The 25,131-nt window shown below is 39.2% G+C and overlaps 1 protein-coding gene across 1 annotated transcript; it reads left to right on the forward strand.

The window, feature by feature from the left end:
• Positions 1-23,833: 23,833 nt before the first annotated feature.
• On the forward strand, positions 23,834-24,883 carry LOC118654171 (NF-kappa-B inhibitor-interacting Ras-like protein 1). The gene is given in 2 exon segments (XM_036305467.1): positions 23,834-24,216; positions 24,218-24,883. Coding segments are annotated over 2 exon segments (579 nt in total). The 5' UTR covers positions 23,834-23,964; the 3' UTR covers positions 24,545-24,883.
• The last annotated feature ends 248 nt before the right edge of the window (positions 24,884-25,131 follow it).

Genomic DNA, 25,131 nt, shown 5'->3' on the forward strand with positions numbered 1-25,131 from the left:
CATGCAAAGTGCTTACACAGTGCTAGGTAAAAGGTAAACCCTCCCAAACCTTCCCTGGTGGAAGGGGTAGACAGAAGTTCAGATTTCTCTGAGTCACAGCCTGATAATCCAGCACACAGGGCTCCTGTTTAACATGAGCCCTGAGGCAAAAGACACAATGCACCTCCCCACAAGGCTGGGGAAAACAAAGAGGCCCCAAATGAAATGGAGACCCTCTGACCCTGGGGCACCTCAGGATTTTAGAGGAAACCCAGTTCTGAACTCACACCAAAGGTTTCAGGCTAATTCCAACAAAGCACCCCTGAAGCCACCCACACACATTTCCCACTCTTCAGTCCAAATGCTTTGCCTAAATTCCAGCAGTTTTCTAGAAGTTTCCTTTGAATTGAGTAGGTTCTTTGGTCCTGCAATGTTCTAGATCCCTGCCACTAGCTTAGGATCTTGGAATATGAGCCTGAGAGTAGGAGCTGGGGTGGTGGGCTCACACCAGCTGAATGGATCACACTCAGCCCTCAGCTTCTGTGTATATGCTGACTGGACTTACAAAGGGATGGCCTGCTCTCCCTGAAGTCCAAGTAAAATGTCACAAAAGAAACCTTGTGGTACAGTTTACAGATTCCATTTTCCAGGTGAAGGAACAGAAACTAGGAGAGGTTGAGTGGATCATCCACCATGTCCAATGCACACACCAGAGCTGTCAAGGGACTGCAGATCTCCTCATCCTCCCACTAGCATTCTTGCTCCTGGCTATCTGCTGTATTTGAGTGTAGCTTTGTGGGAAGCAGCTCTCAGGCCAGGGTAGGCTGTGGTGAGGGATGATGAGGAGAGAAGAGGGACCATGGTTTGTTTGTTTGTTTGTTTGTTTTTAAAAAACACATGTTGAAAACGCTTAAGTATAAGATATTAAAAATAGTGGCAGAGTAGGAGGATGCTGCATGGACATGCTCCCAGGAACAAGCTGAAATTACAACTGAAATATGGAAAGGCTTCCTGAAAAATCAACAGAAAACATACTGGAGAGAACCGTGATACCCAAGGACCGAAGGTGGAGACTGCATAGAGACTGGTAGAAGGGTCAGAAGCATGAAAGGGCTGGCTGGACACCCACAGACGGCAACTGAAGTCCCAGAGAGATATCTCAGCTGTGGGGGTGGGGTGTTACTGAGAACTCTGGAGTCTAATCCCCAAGTTGGGCTTCCCAGTAGAGAGCATCAAACTGAGGAAAGTACCCACATAACATCTAGCTGTGAAAAGTAGTGGGGTGCTGTCTGCCAGAGAGTGGCAGCTGAAAGCTCGGGCACCCTCTTAAAGGGCGAATGCACAAACATTCCCTGTGGAGCCACCCACCTTGTGCTCTGGCAGAAGAAGGATAAAGTGGACTGGAGCTGTGAGAGCAGAACCCAGGACTGGGGACTCAGGGGATAGAGCTCAGAAGGCAGACACACCAAGTTTCCTGGGCCGAGTCATTCCCTCACACAGTGGAGGACATCTTTCCCACATAGACATCTGCCTTGCCTGGGGGGAAGACAGTCGACATACCCTATTGGAAAACACCTTGCCCTGAGGCCTCTTAAGAGATTAAAAGTAACAATTAGCTTCCAGGCAGAAGCAACTGCCCCATCCTGTTGAAAAAATGCTCTCCACACCTGAGGATGATTGCCTGGGGGCAATTCAAGTCGGAATCCTATTAGTCTGTAGATAGAGGCAGTCTCTGGAGGCTTTGAGTCTTTGCCTGATCCAATTAGTCAGAAACAGCCTTTACCACAATCCTGCACTAGAGATTGAGAGGTGTAGAGGATCTACCTAATACATAGTCACAAACCCAAACAGAAAACCAAAATGAGGAAACAAAGAAACAACCCCCAAATGAAAGAACTAGAGAATTCTCCAGAAGAAGAGATAAATGAAGCAGAGATAAGAAATTTATCTGAAACAGAGTTCAGAGTAATGATGTTAAAAATGCTCAACAGTATGAAAAAAAGATATAGTAACTATGAAAAAAAAAGAACAGTCTGAGATAAAGAATGACATAACACAAATAAAGAATATGTTGGAAGGAATACACAGCAGATTAGGAGAAGCTGAGGATCAAATCAGTGAATTAGAAGACAGAGTTGAAAATATCACTCAATTAGAGAACCAAAAAGAAAAACAATTAAAAACAGGAAGACAGCTTAAGGGAGCTGTGGGACAATGTGAAATGTAACAATATTAGAATAGTTAGTGTGCCTGAAGTGACAGAAAGGGAGAAAGGAATAGAGACGGTGTTCGAAGAAATAATGGCAGAAAACTTCCCAAACCTAGTAAAGCAGCAGTTCTCAACCTGTAGGTCAAGACTCCTTTGGGGGTCGAATGACCCTTTCACAGGGGTCACCTAAGACCATCGGAAAACACATATATAATTACATATTGTTTACAGTAACAAAGTTACAGTTATGAAGTAGCAATGAAAATAATTTTATGGTTGGGGGTCACCACAACATAAGGAAGTGTATTAAAGGGTTGCAGCTTTATGAAGGTTGAGAACCACTGTAGTAAAGGAAAAAGTCACACAAGTTCAGGAGGCACAGAGAATTCCAAACAAGAAGAACCCAAACAGACCCAAGTCCAGACACATCATAATTAAAATGCCAAAAATTAAAGACAAAGAGAGAATCTTAAAGGAAGCAAGAGAAAAGAAAACTGTTACCTATAAAGGACTTCCCATAAGGCTGACACCTGATTTCTCATCAGAAACTCTACAGACCAAAAGGGAATAGCATGAAGTACTCAAGGTAATGGAAAGCAAGGATCTGAGCGCAAGATTAGTATATCCAGCAAAGCTATCATTCAGAATAGATGGTCAAATAAAGAGCTTCCCAGACAAAATCAAGGCTAAAGGAGTTCATCACCACCAAGCCAGCATTACAAGAAATGCTAAAGGAATTGCTGTAAGGCAGTGGTCGGCAAACTGCGGCTCGGCAAACCATGGCTCACGAGCCGCATGCGTCTCTTTGGCCCCTTGAGTGTGGCTCTTCCACAAAATACTGGCTCTTCCACAAAATACCTACTTCTGCGCATGGGCCACAAAATTTTAATTGCACTTTACATGCACCCCCGCACATAGTATTTTGTGGAAGAGCCACACTCAAGAGGCCAAAGAGCCACATGTGGCTTGCGAGCCTCGGTTTGCTGACCACGGCTGTAAGGGATTGCTGAGAAAAAGAAACAGAGAGAGAAACCTAGCCATACAGAATTAAAATGGCTATAAATAAGGACCTCTCAATAATTATCCTAAATGTAAGTGGATTAAATGCTCCAATCAAAAGGTGTAGGGTAGCTGAATGGATACAAAAACATGACCCAATTATATGCTGTCTACAAGAGACCCACCTCAAAACAAAAGACACACACAGGATGAAAGTGAAGGGATGGAAAAAAATTTTCCTTGCAAATGGAAAAGAAAAAAAAAGCTAGAGTAGCAATACTCATATTCAACAAAATAGACTTTAAAAGTTTCATGCTAAGTGAAATAAGCCAGTTGGAGAAAGATAAATATCATATGATCTCAGTCATTTGTGGACTATAATGAACAACATAAACTGGTGAACAAAAATAAATCCGGGGGGGGGGAATATTCTAGAACACAAGTAATGGAAGTAATTCTGTTATTTGCAGATCTTTAATATTTTCTACAAAAATATCATACTATGTGATATCATACTATTTTTGATACATACTATTTTGTGATATCATACTATGTTTGTATAATTGTGGTAATATTATTATACTTAAAATCTTTTTATTCTTGAAATATTAATGTTTATTGCATGTAATATTATTATATGTAAGATTATTTTTAATAATTGATGTTTATTGCATGTAACATTATTATATTAAAATAAATAAATAAATTATGTATATTATTCATTATAAGCCACAGATATCCGGTTCACAAAAGCATCCTCAAAACCAGCATGGCACAATACATATCAGTATGTATTGCTTCCTAAAATAATATGTCTACACACTCTGTATGATGAATTGACTCTTTGTAAACCTGTGAAATTAGTATAATGAAAAATATATTTTCTTTGAAAATCATTGTTCACAAATAAAACTACTTTCATAATGAAAGGAAAACAAACACATGTTGAGGGTTTTATTTAACTCATTTATGAGGAAATTAGTAAGATATCACAGGGGTGCAAAGGATAATTTAAAATAGCATGCTTTTGTAGTCAGTTAAGGAATGCTAAAATGAATTTCCAAATGGATATAACATAAGGAAAAAAAAGTCCTATATTCACAGCAATAATCAATTGTATTCCAACAGACACCAGTCCTATACAATCCCTTGAGCCTCCAGAGTTACAATGAAAGGATATCCAGTGATTTATTTGCTCATTTCAAAATTTTCTAGAATTTTCCCTACACTTGGAAACTGCAGACACAGAGGTTCTTGACCTGGCAGAGGAAACTTTAGAAGCATGCGAGGAGTGACAATCATAGGAGTAAGGGAGGGAGGGGGTTGAAGCCTGGTTTCTGCTCTTCCTCGTGGTGTGGCCTTGGACAGGGTCATTTATCACACTGGACTTCAGACTCCTCATCTGTACAATTGAAATAAGGAATGGTAGTATCCGTCTTATATGTTCCTTATGGGAATCAAGAATGAATATAATGCACTTACTAATTGGTCAATAATCAAAATAGCCAACATTGAAAGGGGGCCTGCTCTATGCCAGGCACTGGGATAAGCAATTTACATGCCTTAATTCATTTATTCTTCACATAAACTATGAGGTAAGTACTGTTATTAGCCCCTTTTATAGGTGAAAAAACTGAGGTTCATGGATATCACCTGGTCCAAAATGGCCCCACTAATTAGTGGTGATACTAGTGTTTTAACCCAGGCAGTGGATTTCACAGCCAGAGCTAGGTTCTCCACTGCTTTCCCATTTTCATGAGAGAGGTGGCCTCAGGTCAGAGGTAGTCGCAGGAATAGAGGGGCAATATGCAAATGGTGCAATTGTGGTCTTAATCTAGGAAGCAAGTTTCCCACAAACACATACCTCATAAAGAAGTTTCAGAGGGGAGACCAAGGCATAGGTTTTTTTAAGATTTTTTTCAATATATTTTATTGATTTCAGAGAGGAAGGGAGATAGAAACATCAATAATAAGAGAGAATCATTGATTGGCTGCCTCCTGCAGGTCCCATGTTGGGGATAGAGCCTGCAACCTGGGCATGTGCCCCTGACCTGAATCAAACCCGGGACCCTTCAGTCCACAGGCTGACGCTCTATCCACTGAGCCAAACAAGCTAGGGCCTTTGCATGTGTTATAAAAGTTTCCAGCCTCATGCTTCCTATTCTACCCACAACTCCTGACCCAGCTCATACACTCACACTCACATACACACATACCATCAAACACTTTGATTGATGACGTCCTCAGTGCTTCCCAGACATTTTTATTTCATGGAATACATAGAAAAGGGCCCTTACTTCCCCAGCTCCCCTTCCAGCCCCTCTGAGGGTTAAAGCAATGATCAATAGCTTGGTATGTCAAGTGAGTCAATTTGCTGTAATTCATAAGTACCTTCTACACTGAGTGGCCAGCTTATTATTACCAGCCAGATTATTATGACCACCCCATCAGTACTTCATTGACACTTCCAAAAATACTGAATATTGAAAACTTCTTAAGCAAATACTCTCAAGGTTTAATTATTATTATTATTTGCATAACTAATTCACTTCATTGTACTGGTCATAATAATCTGGCCACTCAGTGTATATACTCCAGGCACAATTATCTGAGTATAAGCCACGGACCAGACACAGACTAAAAATTTTGGAAAATTGAACACTTAAATCTTTCACTATGTTTTGAGCTTTGAACCCCATTTATTCCAATTATAGTTGAAGCTGATAGATGAATAATTGCCTGATATTTAATGTAAGGCCATGCATTTTTAAAAATATTACTTTAAATGTCTAATAATTATGAATTCATTTGTCATTCTTTCCTACAACCATGTATCATCATAAACTTATCTGTGATTCATGAGTATGTGAAAAATACTCCCATAGGAATTTTATCTTAATTCGGTATTATCGGTCTTCTCAGTGAAACATTATAAGTTTGCCCTTCTGAACAGAAAGTTCATTAATATTTGTTCATTGAATGAGAACTATATAATTTTTTTGTATTTTTTTAGTCTTTGACAAAATCATGCTTAAAAACTAGCCATGTCTGCATGATTCCAAAAGATATAGATGAATAAAAAAGGAGGTGATATTGTTCAATGACTAGGCTGTTTGGTCCTTGCACTACTTGCCAACATCTGTGTGTTTGGTGTGAGAGGGTTAACAGTATATATTTTTCACCCGTGTATTATGGCTTTGTGTATATAGATAGCTTCTCACTGAAAAACTTGGATGCCTTTTTTTTGAGGGAATATATGGAAGCAGTGAGAAGTTAAAAAAGGAAGGGGTAGGACAAAGGGAAAATTGTGGCAGAAGACATTCCTAAAATGGTTCTAGCACTGCCATGGAGTCGTAGCCCAAGCAAAAGAATTTGCAATTTTCTGGTGGGAATGCAGACTGGTGCAGCCACTGTGGAGAACAGTATGGAGTTTCTTCAAAAAACTAAAAATGGAACTCCCATTTGACCCAGTGATCCCACTTCTAGGAATATACCCCAAGAAACTAGAAACACCAATCAGAATGGATATGTGTACCCCTATGTTCATAGAAGCACAGTTTACAATAGCTAAGATTTGTAAACAGCCTGAGTGCCCATCAGCAGAAGAGTGGATTAAAAAACTGTGGTACATCTACACAATGGAATACTACACTGCAGTAAAAAAGAAGGAGTTCTTACCATTTGCAACAGCATGGATGGAACTGGAGAGCATTACGCTAAGTGAAATAAGTCAGTCAGGTGATAAATATCACATGATCTCACTCATTTATGGAATATAATGAACAACATAAACTGATGAACAATAAAAAGATCCAGAGACAGAGAATCATAGATCAGAACGTCAAACCTCAGAGGGAAGGTAGGGGGAGGGTGAAGGTAAGGGGGAGAGATCAACCAAAGGACTTGTATGCATGCATATAAGCCTAACCAATGGACACAGACAACAGGGAGGTGAGGGCATGGGGGGGGGGGGTAAGGACACATATGTAATACCTTAATCAATAAAGATATTAAAAGTCAATTAAAAAATAAGTGTAGCGCAAATAACCCTATTTTTTTCTTGTTCTCCGGAAAAAAAAAAAAGAATTTGTAAGTTTCATACATCAAAGGAGAACGGGGAGGCTGTAATGATGATGTAGAAAATTGTGGTTACCATGAAAAACACATCTGAAGGTGAGGATAAATTATCAATATTATACTACTTATCAGAAAAATCCCTGAGCCTGATGGTGGGGGAAATAATGACCTGCCCATGAATTCAGGAGTCCAGTGTCCATGTGGCAGTCACATGTAATCTTAATACACTATTCAATTGTAGTTACAAATTGAGCTAGTGGACATTCAGAGCTTCAGTGTGAATGTGCAAAAAACCAGACAAGAGGATTTCATTTTATAAAAGCAAACCCAGAAAAGCTCAGTAGAAACACTAAAAAGCAGCACAGAAGATCAGAGTTTGCAGAATACATTTAAAAACTGCAGATCAATAGAAAGTAATTTAAAACTGTAGAAGAGAATAGGCAAAGAGAAAGAGCTTTACAATGATTCTCTCCACTTCCAACTCCAGAGAGAACCAGTCTCATTCTGAAGTTCAGATTACTCTGAATAACCATGTTCTAGTTGACAAAAGACGTGGAGAGAAGAGAGTGGCAGCCAGCTGCTGTTCACCACTGAGGCTGGCTCAAGAAATAAACAACTTTTAACAGTCATGGGAAAGAGGCATACTGCACAGAGTATACAAGGGAGACTCAGGAAGCTTTTTTTTCTTGAAAGACCTTATGGTCAAAAATCTAGATGAAAAATGAATTTCACCTTCTTGACTTGACTGATGAGGTTGTTTGCCTGAATTAACCAGCTACTTGGCTACAATAACCACACAATTTAGTCAATTCAACTCAACCCCTCCCAAAGCTAGGCATGATCCAAGAACTCAACAGAGCCATCTGTATTGTACTGAGTGATATAGCATGTGGGATTTCTATTTAGCTTTGTGCTTTTTGGGTCTGTAGCTGTGAAGAGTCCCCTAAGATCCTTTGAGCATGTTCAGTTCACCTCGCTTCAAGACATACAGGAGGAGATCCGATTTCAAGATAAAAGATTAAGAAGCTACTTCTAGCCCTGGCCAGTGTGGCTCAGTTGATTGAGTGTCATCCCATGCACCAAAAGTCACTAGTTTGATGCCCAGTAAGGGCACATGCCTGGGTTGTGGGATCGATCCCCAGTAGGTGGTGTACAGGAGGCAGCCAATAAATATTTCTCTCTCTTTCTAAAATCAATAAAAAATATATTTGTTTTTTTAAAAAGAAGCTACTTCTGAGTTTTTGCTTCTCAAATATTTTAGTAAAAAGCCTTGCTAATATTCTCATCATCACTCTGATAGGCAATCAAATAGGTAATAAGAGTCATTAGAATATATATTTTTCCATGTCATTAAATATTAATTCCACTTTGAATTTAAAAAATAAGACAGCCCAGCCAGCATGGCTCAGTGGTTTAGCATCAACCTATGAACCAAGAGATCACAGTTCAATTCTCGGTCAGGGCACATGCCAAGGCTGCAGGCTCCATCCCCAGTGTGGGGTGTGCAGGAGGCAGCCAATCAATGATTCTCATCATTGATGTTTCTATCTCTCTCACCCTCTCTCTTCCTCTCAGAAATCAATAAAAATATTTTTTTTAAAAGACAGAAAGTTTATTTCACTTAGCTTAATACTCCAGGTGCACCCATACTATCACAAAAAGTTAAGATTTTTTTTCCCTTTTTATGGCTGAGTAATATTCCATTGTATAAATATACTACAGCTTTTTTATTCCCCTCATCTACTGATGGGCACTTGGGCTGCTTCGAAATCTTGGCAATTGTAAATAATGCTGCAATGAACATAGAGGTGGGGGGTTGTGGAGCTGAGTGAAAAGGGTAAAGGGATTAAGCAGGAAAAAAACCCTCATAAATACAGGCTACAGTATGGTGATTACCAGAGGGAAAGGCAGGGGCGGGGAGAGGTAGACAAAGGAAAAGGGGGAAAGAGGGTAGTGAACACAAAACAATATACAGATGATGTATTATAGAATTGTACAGTTGAATCCTATATAATTTTATTAACCAATATAATCCCAACAAATTCATTAAAATGTTTTTAAAGAACAGAAAGTTTATAAACACTTTATTTTTAAACTGGAATTGACCCTTGTATATATTTTTAAAAGATTTCATATGGATCATATAGGGATGCTATGTTGCATATATTTGTGTACCTTATAGAAATTCAGCCAGTATTAATTGAATTTTAAATCCTACCAACTACTTTTCTTTGTTTTTCCATTTTGAGGTTATTCTTTTTTTTCTTTTCCTTTATTGATTAAAGTATTACATATGTATCCTTATCACCCCATTGACCCTTCCCCCATGCCCCCATTCATGCCCTCACCCCCCTGTTGTCTGTGTCCATTGGTTAGGCTTATATGCATGCATACAAGTCCTTTGGTTGATCTCTCCCCCTCACCCCCACCCTCCCCTACCTTCCCTCTGAGGTTTGACGGTCTGATCGATGCTTCTCTGTCTCTGGATCTGTTTTTGTTCATCAGTTTATGTTGTTCATTATAATCCACAAATGAGTGAGATCATGTGATATTTATCTTTCTCTGGCTTATTTTTCAAATGATTGTTTAATGTGGGTATGTATTTTATCTATATAGCAATGTAGCTATGTTGTGGCATCCTGCCACATACAATTTACAATGTTTCCACATTGGGTCAAGTTTGCATTTTGTCCAAGTGAAAATAAAACAACTAATGATTAATTGGGGAACAGATACTTTCAGTGCTCTGTGGTAAACAAAGCTGACTCAGTGTCCTTGGTAAAACAAAACTTCTTCTGAGAGCCAGGAATAGAATAAACACAGGATATGTCTATGCTTCTCAGCCTATTCTTTCTAGCTGGAATCATGGTTTGCAATCTTCCTCCCTTCCTTCCTTCCTTCCTTCCTTCCTTCCTTCCTTCCTTCCTTCCTTCCTCCCTCCCTCCCTCCCTCCCTCCCTCCCTCCCTCCCTCCCTCCCTCCCTCCCTTCCTTCCTTCCTTCCTTCCTTCCTTCCTTCTTTCCATCAAACTGTCATCATAATGCTTCTCACCTTTCTGGCTTTGAAAATTGAATAGTCCTGAGGGTATAGTAAATTCAAGATTTTAAAAAAAGTGTGGTGTGTGTGTGTGTGTGTGTGTGTGTGTGTGTGTGTGTGTGTTGACTGGGGCTACTAGCTGCCGCCATCTGCAAGGGAATGATAAATTTCAGCCACGCCCATATTCACAGGAGCAAGTCAATTTGTGGCAGAGCAAAGTGACAGAAACAGGACAAAAGCCCAGACCTTTTGACTCCTACTCCAGTGCTATTTCCTTTGTTACCAGTAGCCTCACTCACTGGTAAAATGTTTTTGCATTTTGATGTAAACCAATGAATGTTTTTCAAGCTATATTCTATAGAAAACTAGCCAGACATTAATAAAGGATTCTTAGTCAACTAAGTCTGAGAAATGCTACATATTCTATCTTCCTTTGGAGATTTGCAGTGCATACTAGCATTTTAAAGGCAATAAGAAGACTTGCAGTAAAAAGAACCTTGTTTAATTTTATTTAACTCAAAAATTTCCAACCTTCTTTGAATATGGATCTTTTTTATCCCATTGCATGCCTATTAACATGGTGTAGGGTTCCATAGTGTATAATTTGTGAAACACTCATAAAATAAATCAGGAACATGTGGATTAAAGTTTACTTACTATGCTTTGGACACTGCTTAAGAAAATACCACTGGGCACTGGAATCCAGCCCTTATGGTTTCTTTGCCACATCATGCTCTCCCCACTCATATATCACATTCATTTCCCATGGTCTTTGTTTGGTCTGTTAGCTAACTGTTGCTCAGATCTCTCTAATTAGCTACTCTCTTGAGAAAACTGCCTTGTTAATCAAAGGCAATAATTCTTAAAGTGTGGTCCCTGAATCAGTGAGTGGCATCAGCATTGCTTAAGAACTTGTCAGAAATGCAAATTCATGGGCCCCACTCACTTCAAACCTACTGAATCAGAAACTCTGGAACAAGGCACAGCAATCTGTATTTTTAAAATTTTCCACTGAATTTTGATGCACCCTCAGAGTTGAGAAACACTGATCTTCCTAAGGCAAGGCTTTAAACGACTTTTGCTACATCTGCTATTATTTCATCTTTCCTCTTATCAGTCAGAAAACAGCCAAGATAAAGAAAGTTACATCTCAGGGACATGTGCCTACATAATAACCCCCTCCCTGCCCTTCCCCTAGATCAAAAGATCAAAAGACTATTCCTTTGGCAAACAAATTACTCATTCCCTCCTTTTGATGGGATGAAAAGCTTTTTGTGAAATATGTAAAGATGATCCTTTAGCCACCCTATGCACAACAAGCAGCTTGCGCCACCAAGTCACTGTAAAGCTAAAACTTCCTTCTGTTTTAAAATCATCTTGGATTTTATTAACTAAAACTATAATGCTATACAACTAATTGTTCTCAATGAGAATACATTTGTAGGAGTGCATTTTTGGCACTTTCTGGTAAGCAAAACTTCAAAGAAAATATTGGGAAAAGTTTTTAGGTTGGTAAAATCTACAATATATAGTTCTGAAAACATAGCTTTCTCTTTTTTACAAATTTAATCTTCATTTTATTTTTATACTTTATTTTTTTAATTTTTCAATTACAGATTACATTCAATATTTTCTGTATTAGTTTTATATGCACAACAAAGTGGTTAGAAAATCAAGTACTTTGGAGTGGTCCACCTGATGTTTCAAGTACCTACCTGGCCCCATACATAGCTATCATGATATTATCATATATAATAAAAGGGTAATATGCAAATTGACCCTAGCAGCAGAACAACTGGGAATGACTGGTCACTATGACACACACTGACCACCAGGGGCAGACGCTCAATGCAGGGGGGGTGTGCTCCCACAGGGAGAGTTCTGCTCAGCCACAAGCCAGGCTGATGGCTGTCAGTACCGCGGTGGTGGCGGGAGCCTCTCCCGCCTCCTCAGCAGCACTAAGAATGTCTGACTGCAACTTAGGCCTGCTCCCCACTGGCAAGTGAACATCCCCCTAGGTGTCCCAGACTGCGAGAGGGCACAGGCAAGGCTGAGGGACCCCCTGAGTGCACAAGTTTTTGTGCAATGGGCCTCTAGTTAACTATATTTCCCATGCCATAATCTACATACCTATGACCATTCTATAACTATCAATTTGTACTGCTTAACCCCTTCACCTTTTCACCCAACCCTTTAACCTCCTTCTCTCTGACAGCTGTCAGTCTAAAAGCCTGTTTCTAAAAGCTTGTATCTAAAAGCCTATTTCTATTTTGTTTGTTTGTTTTGTTCTTTAGATGCCACATATAAGTAAAATCATATGATATTTGTCTTTCTCTGTCTGGCTTATTTCACTTAGTATAATACCCTCTAGGTCCATCCAGGTTCACAAAAGTTAAGATTTCATTCTCTTTTATGACCAAGTAGTATTCCATTGTATATATGTACCACAGTTTTTTTATCCACTCATCTACTGATGGGCACTTGGGCTGCTTTGAAATCTTGGCAATTGTAAATAATGCTGCAATGAACATAGGGGTGAAATATTCTTTTGAATTAGTGTTTTGGTTTTCTTCAGATATATTACCAGAAATGGAATTGCTGGTTCATAAGGGAATTCCTTTTTTAATTTTTTGAGGAATTTCCACACAATTTTCCATAGTGTTTGCAACAATCTGCATTCCCACCAACAGTGGTTGTTTGTTGATTTATTGATGATAGACATTCTGACATGTGTGAGGTGGTATTTCATTGTGGCTTTAATTTGCATTTCTCTAATGATTAGTGATATTGAGCAACTTTTCATGTCTATTGGCCATCCTTATGTCTTCTTTGGAGAAGTGTCTATTCAAGTCTTCTGCCCACTTTTTATTTATTTTTTTAATATATTTTATTGATTTTTTACAGAGAAGAGGGAGAGAGATAGAGAGTTAGAAACATCGATGAGAGAGAAACATCAATCAGCTGCCTCCTGCACATCTCCTACTGGGGATGTGCCCCAACCCAGGTACATGCCCTTGACTGGAATCGAACCTGGGACCTTTCAGTCCGCAGTCCGACGCTCTATCCACTGAGCCAAACCGGTTTCGGCCTCTGCCCACTTTTTAATTGGGTTGTTTTTCTGGTGTTAAGCCACCTGAGTTCTTTATAAATTTTGGATATTAACCCCTTATCACGTGTATCATTGGTGAATATGTCCCATTCAGTGAGTTGTCTTTTAGTTTTGTTGATGGTTCCCTTTGCTGTGCAAAAACATTTTAGTTTGATGTAGTCCCATTTATTTTTTTTCTTTTGTTTCCCTTGCCCAAGGAGATATAGCAGAAAAAAAAACATTGCTAAGAGAAATGTCCAAGATTTTACTGCCTATGTTTTCTTCTAGGGTTTTTATGGTTTTGAGTATTATATTTAAATCTTTAATCTATTTTGAGTTTGTATATGGTGTAAGAATGTGGTCTAGTTTCCTTTTTTTGCATGTTTATCCAATTTTCACAGCACCAGTTATTGAAGAGACTGTCTTTACCCCATTGTATGTTCTTGCCTCCTTTGTCTAATATCGATCGATCACAAAGGTGTGGGTTTATTTCTGGGCTCTCCATTCTGTTCTATTCATCTATACGTCTGTTTTTATACTGGTATCATGCTGTTTTAATTACAATGGCCTTGTAGTATAGTTTGATATCAGGTATAAAGCTGAAACTTCTTTAAAGGTACCAGATATATTTGTCTCTGAACAATAAGCACATTTTAACAAACCCAGGTTTTGAAGGAAGTTTAGACAGTGAGTTCTTCACGATCCTATTAATAAATAAGCCTACAAATATCTACTAAGTGCCCATTAAATGCAAAGCACTGTGCTCCATGGGCCCCGTGCACTCTGGAATGTTACAATGTAGTTTGAGTGAGACAACTATCATATCAAAAACTGTTCAACATCAAGTAGTGACCAGAAAGTGACAGTAAAATGCTACTGTAAGCAGGGGTGCAATCAGCCATGGTCCTAGTGAGTACATGCTTCAACCCAGGGTTGCCAGGTTTTCTGATTTATCTATGGAAACAGAAATACATAGTTTATGTGAAATTTACCCATTATAATTTTTGCAGCTAATTCTAATCTTTTTTTTCTGTTGTTGGGCCAAAAAAATGTGTCTGTGAGCCAGATGTGGCCTATCATATTGCTAATTGGTAACCTCAGGACTAAACAGAGGCCATAAGTCTTCCTAAAGAAGGTGGAACTGTGGGGATTTTTTCTGAGGTTGAAATGAAATGGTATTATCAGTTTAATCATTAAGTTGTCTAACTTCAAACAGAGTCAATATTTTTTATTTTCTCCCCAAGTCTTTGTTTAGTGTTACACAGGCATAGCTGCAGTCAATTATAGGCCACTTAGATCCCTCCTCCTTAAAGCTTTCCCTGACCACCCCAGTCCCAAGTGCTTTCACCATCCTTTGAGTTCCTATAGCAATTATTTTCCATGCAATTTATTTGGCAATTAATCACACAGTGCCTTGTGGCATCTTTTCCATTGTGGCCTTGAACTGCTATTTAAACATGTTATAATTATTTAAACTCCCAAATGTTTGCATCTTCTCTTCCCTCTAAATTAGTAAGCTCTTTGAGAATAGAGTCCAGATCTTATTTCTTACAGTGCCTGGCACAGAGTAGAAGATTAATCTGTTTTGAATTTAATTTCAAAGGAGAGTGGTAGAGAAGGGTAGTGTACATAAGGGTAACTTTTTTAGATCTCATCCTCTCCAACATAGTCTGAGCCCTTTATCATATGTGAGTTTGAAAATTTCTATTTGATAACAATAGCTTCAAGAAAGTGAAAAAATAATACAGAATGAGGAAAAAATCTGCAGACATATATGTGACAAGGGACTTGTATTCAGAATATATAAAGAACTAATACAGCTCAATAATAAAAAGACAACCTAATTTTAAAATGGGCAAAGTATTTTTTTCACAATGAATAAAAATTTTTTAAACTATTTTTGTTGCACATAACTATGATAGTGTAATTAACAAAAATCCTAAAAGCATAGATAATGGGCAAAGTATTTAAACAGACATTTCCCCAAAGAAGACATAAGTATGGCCAACAAGCATATGAAAAGGTGCTCAACATCATTAGCCGCCAGGGAACTGTGAATCAAAATACCCATTTCATACCTTCTAGGATGGCTATAACAAAAAACACAGATAATGCCCAGATAAAGACCTGGAGACATTAGAATTCTCATTCCCACCAATGGTGGGAGTGTAAAATCATGTGGCTGCTGTGGAAAACAGTTTGGCAGTTCCTCAAACCATGAAACATGGAGTTATCATATGATCTAGCAATTTCACTCATAGGTGTATACCCAAGAGAATTTAAAACATATGTTCACACAAGAACTTGTAAATGAATGTTCATAGCATGTTATTCATAATAGCCAAAAGGTGAAAAACAACCCAAATGTCAATTAACTGATTAATATATAAACAAAATGTGGTATATCCAGTCTATAGAATATTATTCAGCATTAAAAAGGAATAAAGCGCTGATACATACTACAACATGGATGAATCTTGAAAAAATTTATGCTAAGTGAGAGAAGATAGTCACAAAAGACCACCTATTGTATGAATCCATTTATATAAAATGTTCAGAAGAGGGAAATCTACAGAAAGTTGTTACTTGGGGCTTAGGAAGAGAGGCAGGATTGAGAAAGCTGCTAATGGGTGCAGGGTTCCTTTATGGGGTGATAAAAATGTTACAAAATTAGATTGTGGTGATGGCTGCACAACTATGTAGCTATATTAAAAACCACTAAACTTTACGCTTTAAATGGTTAAATTTTCACTTTAAATGGGTAAATTTTGTGGTAATGATATGTGAATTATGTCTCAATAAAGTTGTTAAAATAATAATAGCTAATATTTATATAGCACCTACTACGTGACACTTTTCTAAGTGTTCTGATGTATCAACTCATTTAATGCTCACAAAACCCCTAGGAGGAAGGTACTTTTATTGCTCCTGTTTGACCAATGGGGAAATGGCATTACACAAACATTAAGTGATTAGCCCAAGGTTTCACAGCAGTAAGTGGTGGAGGTGGGCTTCTAGTCCAGGCCATCTGCATCTAGAGCAGTGATGGCGAACCTATAACATGCGTGTCAGAGGTGACACGCGAACTCATTTTTTTGGTTGATTTTCTTTGTTAAATGGCATTTAAATATATAAAATAAATATCAAAAATATAAGTCTTTGTTTTACTATGGTTGCAAATATCAAAAAATTTCTATATGTGACACGGCACCAGAGTTAAGTTAGGGTTTTTCAAAATGCTGACACGCCAAGCTCAAAAGGTTCGCCATCACTGATCTAGAGTGTTATAGTTACCAATGCAGTGCTATACTGAACGTAAATAGTCAGTGATCACCATTTCTCAGTAATTCTTTTGGAGCTATGATGGAGAGTCTGCACAGACTTGTCCTACACTAGAAGTGAGTGTAGGGAAAGTTAATTAGCAAATAAAATGTAAAAGGCTACAGAAGAGAAAAAGGAATGGATTTATAGACATTCTGGCTTCATAGTAATTTTGTAACTCTTTCTTCTATACCACAAGAAGAGTATGAACACTGTACCTAGCATGTGTCCGATGTGGGATGAGTGGTGTAGGGTAATCCTTAAAGAAAGGATTTTACAGTGGCTCAGCTGGCCATGTCTGTTGCTTTCTGGAGGATGGTACTCCAGTTCAGAGTGAACTATGAAATAGAATGGAAATTACTCACATTTTCCTCTTGATTCCTAAGAGTAAATAGAGTTATTCTATCTGCCTGGATCCCCTAGATACCCAAGTTTTGCAAGATAGTTAGGTTCATTCACTTGAATGTAAGTATTTATTAAGCTAAAAGCAAGGAGATACAAAGTTGATAACACCAACCATTTAGTATATGTTGACCCTGTGCTATGCTTTTCATGTATTGAGTTATTTAATTCTTAAAGCATCCCTATGTGGTAGGTACAATTATTATAATCCCCATTTTACCAGAAATTGAGGCTTGGGGAGATTGAGATCATACAACAACTAAGAAGAGAATCAAGATTCAAATCCTGCCGAACTGGTTTGGCTCAGTGGATGGAGCGTCGGCCTGCGGACTGAAGGGTCCCAGGTTCGATTCCAGTCAAGGGCATGTGCCTGGGTTGCAGGCATATCCCCAGTGGGAGATGTGCAGGAGGCAGCTGATCGATGTTTCTCTCTCATCGATGTTTCTAACTCTCTATCTCTCTCCCTTCCTCTCTGTAAAAAAAATCAATAAAATATATTTTTTTAAAAAAAGATTCAAATCCAAGTCTTTCAGATTCTAGTGCTTTTCCCTCTAAAGATAGTGCCTCCAGCAAATGTTTAATGTGCCTATACTTATACAAGGTACTATAGGGGAAAAGGTAATACAAGTGTCCTATCCTCAAAACACTTGTAAACCAGTTGGGGGGACAAGATATAAACATAGTAAATGTTAAATAATGCTATAATAATAATACAATCATAATATAATAATACAGGTATATATACATAAGTATACTGTATATAGTAACAACATCAGAAGAGATGATGATGTGTACTATTTATTAACATTTGCAATTTGACAGTCTCTGTTCTAAAAGCTTTACAACTATTACCTCATTTATTCCACTTTATAGGTGAGGAAACTGAGGCAGAAGGAAGTGAGGTAATTGGCCCAACACCATATACCTCATAAGTAGCAGTCAGGACTCAAATACAGGCAGTATGCCTCCAGATATATCCTAGTTATTACATTGTATTTTCATGAGAAATATAGTACTTTAATAATAAGGATATTTTAAAAATGCTATGGAAATCCAAAGGAGAAGGCTATTAATTCTAGCTGAGGTGGTCAGGAGAAGTTTCCCACAGCATGTGATCATTGTGTAGCGTCTTAAAGGAGAGTAGGAATTTATTGGCAAGATAAGAGGAATAAGGGTGTTCTGAGCAGGGGGAACAGCATGTGTACACATTTCTGTAAAGGCTTAGTTTATCTGAGGAATGTTGAAAATTTCAGTATGACTGGAGTCTAGAGTATGTTGGGATTAAGAAAAAGTAGGGAGAAGTGGTGAAATTTGAAGATGAAACTGGAGGAGTAGCCTGTGCAATCAGAGAGTGAGGGGGCTTAGTCACAGTAGAAGAATTTATAAAAATGAGCTCAAACATGTCTACTGTGACATTCACCCCCTTTTTATTTACCCCTGATTTTTTAAAAGGGTCCCTTTTTTCTCTAAGTTTTGGTAATGCGTTTTGCTGAGCAAGGATAAGAGTTCTTGGGAGGAGAGGGTTTTAAGGGTGTTCTCTTTGGAAAGGAGATGGGCCATGGTGTGAAGGATGATTGTAATGACATTTCCTGGAAAGAAGAGTCTCATCTATTTAATTGAGAGGGAGACAGATACCCTTCTCCAATCTACCATTAGGTTGAGTGCAAGCAGAAGTTACTAAACACCCACTCAGCCCCCATATACATATAGACACTGGGAAGAGGGATAGTCCTGAAATCAAGAGAAAGAAGCTACTACTTGGCTTGTTACAAGAGTTTCTCATTCTAGACAAAGCTCCTCCCTCATTCGTCCCTTCATCCATGTGTCTAGGGGAATTCTTTGGCTGGGTCCTTTGTAACTCCACTCTGAAAAACTAAGGGAATTGTACTGCGTCCTATAGGCAATGGACCACCATAAAGGTTTATAAGCAGGGAGGTATTAGGATACTCAGTCTTGAGGCAGATTGAAGTCTGAACTAAATGAAAGAAGAGACTAACTAGAAACAGGAAGTCTGGTCCAGGTGAGAGAGTGTATAGAAATTAACACAGTGGCCCTGTTAGTGGATGTCAGGAGAAGGGCCTTGATTCAGAAGATCCTTCTGAGGTAGATTCATAGCAACTTGGTGACCAAAATGAATAGAGAGAAATACAGAGAGGGAAAGGGGACTCTTGGAGATAGCCAGCTAATTTGACAAATGAATTACCAGTAGGAAGATTGTTTACAACACTTACTTTTATTGTGGCCTTCTAATGCTAGCGAGTTTGGCTTGGTTTGCTAACGGGGTTGATACACCAAAACCAGCTATGAGTTATACCCTTCCTCCATATTTTTTTCCTCATTTAGCCTAGCACTCAACTTCATGGTTCTCCCCTACCCCCTTGGTAGTTTATTTCTGCTCTTATAACAAAAGGAATCAAAAAGCCTGAAGGTGCTACTTCCATAACCCTCATCTATGTCCCCCAGATCCTGGCAACCTTTGTTTCTTCTTGTTGATGGTGGTGCTTTCATTGCTGTTTCTTTTTTTACAATTGAGAAACTATTTACTCATACTCTGTTTAATAAATTCATCATGACCCACTGTGTTCTTTCTTCCTAGATTTGTACATAATTATCTTGCATTTGTCTGTGTGGTTTGTTTCTTCTTTCTATGCCAGGGGTCCTCAAACTACAGCCTGCGGGCCACATGCAAATACAAATACTGTATTTGTTCCCGTTTTGTTTTTTTACTTCAAAGTAAGATATGTGCAGTGTGCATAGGAATTTGTTCATAGTTTTTTTTTTAAACTATAGTCCGGCCCTCCAACGGTCTGAGGGACAGTGAACTGGCCCCCTGTTTTAAAAGTTTGAGGACCCCTGCTCTATGGCCTTCTGAATTTTCACTGCAGTATTTAAAAACAAAGAGAAAATTCTGACCAAAGCATAGGTTTGGAGTGTGAATAAATAATTCTTAGCAAAGATTTTTTTGAAAATACTATCAATAACTTAGAGTAACCATGAATTCAAACCTGAATGAGATTAATCCTGTTTCTAATATAATTTTGCAACCTTAATTCTTACTATTATCCTAAATGTAGCTACACTTTCCCACAACCTAAACATGTGCCTCCACAGGGAATTGAACCGTGACCTTCTGGTTCATGGGTCGACACTCAACAGAGGGGCCTCATTCCCATCTTTTGAAATGCCAATCGTTCCTTTGTGCTTGGAAGACCTGATGATGATAAAGAATCAAACCTGGCTTTTAAATTCAGATTTTCTACTTACTGATTGAGTGATCTTGGGCAAGTCATTTTCTCTCACTGAAACTCAAGTTCCACATCTGTAAATGTAGATCATAGTAGTCTATTTTCAGAGTTGGAGTGAGGGATAAATTATATGACATATGTGGAAACATCTGCCACATATGTGCCCAGACACAGTAGATGCTCAATGAATAAAAAATACTTTTGCTTCCTCATTTACCACTACTTTCCTCATCCCTCAACAGTATGTTTGTGTGCATAAATGTGCACATGTATGTGTGTGAGAAAGAATATGTGTATATGTGTGTGTGTGTGTTGTTGGGGGCATTTATTTAAACAAATATATTTCAGAGGGAGTTCAGAAAACAAGACTTGTTTTAAAAATAGTTAACGTCAGATGCCAGGGATGTTGAGTCACTCTAAGGCCCTGAGTGCACCCAGAGTAGAAAATGAAGATTGTGAGGGCCAGGATAGGCTTCAGTGTTCTCTAGTTCTAAAGTTACAACTTGTCACTGAGGGAAAGTGTAGGGTCTCTTGAATTGAGGGTGGCAGCCTGACAGAAGTCTTCTGTGGCTTACAATTTTAAAGAACAGCTGAAAACAGATCCATTTTTATCCCTCATGGAGAATTAACAACAGATGAAAATCAGAATCTCACTAAACTATTTACTAAGAGTGTAGGTCATGTAAAGACTCTCCCAAAAAGTTACCATAGTAAGGGAAAGCAATCAAGAATGGAACAATGGCCCTAGCCGGTTTGGCTCAGTGAGTAGAGCATTGGCCTGCGGACTGAAGTGTCCCTCCCAGGTTTGATTCCAGGCAAGGGCACATGCCTTGGTTGCAGGCTCAATCCCCAGTATGGGGCATGCAGGGGGCAGCCAATCAATGATTCTCTCTCATCATTAATGTTTCTATTTCTCTCTCCCTCTCCCTTCCTCTCTGAAATCAATCAATAAAAAAAAATAGAGGGAGAAACCAAGATGGTGGCATAGGTAAACACCTGAAATTGCTGCCTCACACAACCACTTCAAAACTACAACTAAAAGACAAAATGGACATCATCCAGAACCACAGGAAAGCTGGCTGAGTGGAAATTCTACAACTAGAAGGAAAGAGAAAAGCACACTGAGACTCAGAGGAGGTGCGGAAGTAAAGTGCAGAGGTACGAAGGCGCACGCGGAAAGGGCTGGCAACTGAGGACACGGTTGTCTTTTTCAATCGAGAGGGAGATGGAAGCTCCCGACTGCTCTGAACTCCAGTTACGGGCGAGTCTCTGGGGACCCAAACTCATACAGGGAGAAACTGGACTGTCTGACATTGGGTGGAACTCGAGGGCGGCTTTCTTTCAGAGGTGCTTGCAGCAATTACCTCGGGGACACTGAGACCCAGTGCCTCTTAGAGCAGGGCTGAGGATCAGCCATAGCTGTTTGCTCCGCCCTGTTGATTCTCTGAGACCCCGCCCCACTCAAGCTGTGTGCAGAGGCTTTTGCATATGAATGGCCTGGCCCTTTGCAATCTAAAATTACCTAACAAACTGAAGCTGGGTCAGAGAGACACAGAACATCCAAAAGAAGGCCCAAGGCCCCACAGAAGCTTGCATTGCTTCACACCTGGGCCTCATCTGGGCACCTCCAAACCCCAAACCAAGAAGAGGAATCTGCAGATCTCTCCATAACTCCTGCTGTGTAGTCTCAGGCAGAGGCTAAATTAGCACCTCTTTAGAGATCCAAGTGCCAGTGTACCCAGTGGTCAGAGTGGGACCATCCAGATTACAACTCCTCAGATCCATAAGGGACACACTCAAGGGGCAGACTCAATGAGCACCAAAGCCCCACTGAAGCAAGTCTTGCCCCATAAGGGTGTCTCCAGCACAGAAGTTCTCCCACTGTAGACATAGCTGATTCTCACAGCCAATTGGCCTGGAGGTCAATCCCTCCCAGTGATACCAACAATAATCAAGGCTTAACTACAACAAGACTGTGCACAAAGCCCACAAAGGGGTGCACCAAGAGTGTCTACCTCAGGTAACTGGGGAGGCTGAGACACTGGGCCCTATAGGATACCTAGCACACAAAGCCACTCTATCAACACAGGGAAACAGCCAAAATGCAGAGACAAAGAAACAGGTCACAAAGGGAAACAGCCAAAATGCAGAGACAAAGAAACAGGTCACAAATGACAGAAATGGAGGAAAGCAAACTACTGGATATAGAGTTCAAAACCACGGTTATAAGGTTTTTCAAGAATTTTCTAGAAACCTCCGATAAATTTAGTGAGATCCTCAATAAATCTAGTGAGACTCTCGAGGATATGGAAAAAGACCAACTAGAAATTAAGCATACACTGACTGAAATGAAGAATATTATACAGAGATCCAACAGCAGACTAGAGGATCACAAGTATCAAGTCAAAGATTTGAAATATGAAGAGGCAAAAAGCACCCAACCAGAAAAGAAAAAAGAAAAAAGAATCCAAAAATATGAAGATAATGTAAGGAGCCTCTGGGACAACCTCAAGCGTACCAACATCCGGATTATGGGGGTGCCAGAAGAAGAGAGACAGCAAGATATTGAAAACCTGTTTGAAGAAATAATGACAGAAAACTTCTCCTACCTGGTATAAGAAATAGACTTACAAGTCCAGGAAGCACAGAGAACCCCCCAAAAAAGGAATCCAAAGAGGACCACACCAAGACACATCATAATTTAAATGCCAAGAGCAAAAAACAAAGAAAGAATATTAAAAGCAGCAAGAGAAAAACAGTTATTTACCTACAAGGGAGTATCCATGGGACTGTCAGCTGACATAACAGAAACTATGCAGGACAGAAGGGAGTGGCAACCAAGCAAACCACATATTCAAAGTGATGAATAGCAAGAACCTACAATCAAGATTACTTTACCCAGCAAAGCTATCATTCAGAATTGAAGGTCAGATAAAGAGCTTCACAGATAAGAAAAAGCTAAAGGAGTTCATCATCACCAAACCAGTATTATATGAAATGCTGAAGGGTATTCTTTAAGAAGAGGAAGAAGAAAAAGGTAAAGATAAAAATTATGGACAACAAATACATATCTATCAACAAGTGAATCTAAAAATCAAGTGAATAAAAAATCTGATGAACAGAATAAACTGGTGAATATAATAGAATGAGGGTCATAGAAAGGGAGTAGACTGACAATTCTCGGGGAGAAAGGGGTGTGGGGGGGTAAGAGACTGGACAAAAATTGTACACCTATGGATGAGACAGTGGGGGGGGGTAAGGGCAGAGGGTGGGATGGGAAACGGGTGGAGGGGAGCTATGTGGGGAAAAAGAGGAACATCTGTAATAATCTGAACAATAAAGATTTAATTTAAATATATATATATAAATATAAAAATTAAAAATAAATAAATAAATAAATAGAAAAAATGGAACAATGGAGAGCAATTCAAAGGTGCAGTGAAAAGGGATGATACAAAATATCATGAAATCAGACGTTCCAGACCCGCTGTGCGGGAGGAAGCGAGCTGGGGGAGGGGCTCCGGTAGCTGAAACTTGTGGGGGAGCCGGGCTGCCAACGCGCCGCGATCCGCGGGGTCTGCGGAGGGCACAGTGCTATCCTGAGACAAGATGGGAAAGGGCTGCAAAGTCGTGGTTTGTGGCTTGCTGTCTGTGGGGAAAACAGCAATTTTGGAGCAGCTCCTTTATGGGAATCATACTATTGGAATGGAAGACTGTGAAACAATGGAAGATGTGTACATGGCTTCAGTGGAAACGGATCGAGGAGTAAAGGAACAGTTACATCTTTATGACACCAGAGGCCTGCAGGAGGGCGTGGACCTGCCGAAGCACTATTTTTCATTTGCCGATGGCTTTGTTCTAAGTGTACAGTGTGAATAATCTTGAATCCTTTCAAAGAGTGGAGCTGTTGAAGAAAGAAATTGATAAGTTCAAAGATAAAAAAAAGGTAGCAATTGTCGTATTAGGAAACAAGCTGGACCTTTCTGAGCAGAGACAAGTGGATGCTGAAGTGGCACAGCAATGGGCAAAAAGTGAGAAGGTGCGACTGTGGGAGGTAACAGTTACAGATCGGAAAACTCTGATTGAACCATTCACTCTCTTGGCCAGCAAACTTTCCCAGCCCCAGAGCAAGTCCAGCTTTCCTTTGCCTGGGAGGAAAAACAAAGGGAATTCTAGCTCTGAGAACTAAAAATCAGTGCCACAATTGTTTGTTGAATAGAGATTGTCCTTAAGTATCTGTGAACATATTTAAAACAGGCCATTTGTAGCTACTTTTGGTCTGGTAGAAATCCCTAAGGAAGCAATTTAATGCATTTAAGGCTATGATTAAATTATTTGGCCTAAGCTTATTATTGCCTGATATGAAATAATACATTTGCATTCTGGTTGCTTGAAACTTGTCCCTGATATTAGCACCTTTGTTATTTATATATACACACCTATAAGTAGTGTCCCTCCCCCTTTAATGTTTCAAAAGCTATCATTCTGTATAACTTTATGCATTCTTAGCTCAAATATAACTTTGTTTCCAAAAAAATTCACAAGTCATTTAATGCCTAGAATTACAAACTGGCATTTTTTGTGTGTCCAAATTGGATCAAACAGTAAACAATTTGAGTTAATAAAAAAAAAAAAGAAAAAGAAATATCATGAAAGAGCAAAACTGTTGTTAAAGAGAAAATCAGGAGGGACCTCAAAACAACATGTGAATAGTGAGCACAATGATAGGAATGGAGAGCCAAATTGAGCAAGGCATATGGTAAAAAAGCTGTGCTT

Source organism: Myotis myotis, unplaced genomic scaffold (assembly GCF_014108235.1).
Source record: "Myotis myotis isolate mMyoMyo1 unplaced genomic scaffold, mMyoMyo1.p scaffold_m19_p_4, whole genome shotgun sequence".
Lineage (NCBI taxonomy): Eukaryota > Metazoa > Chordata > Mammalia > Chiroptera > Vespertilionidae > Myotis > Myotis myotis.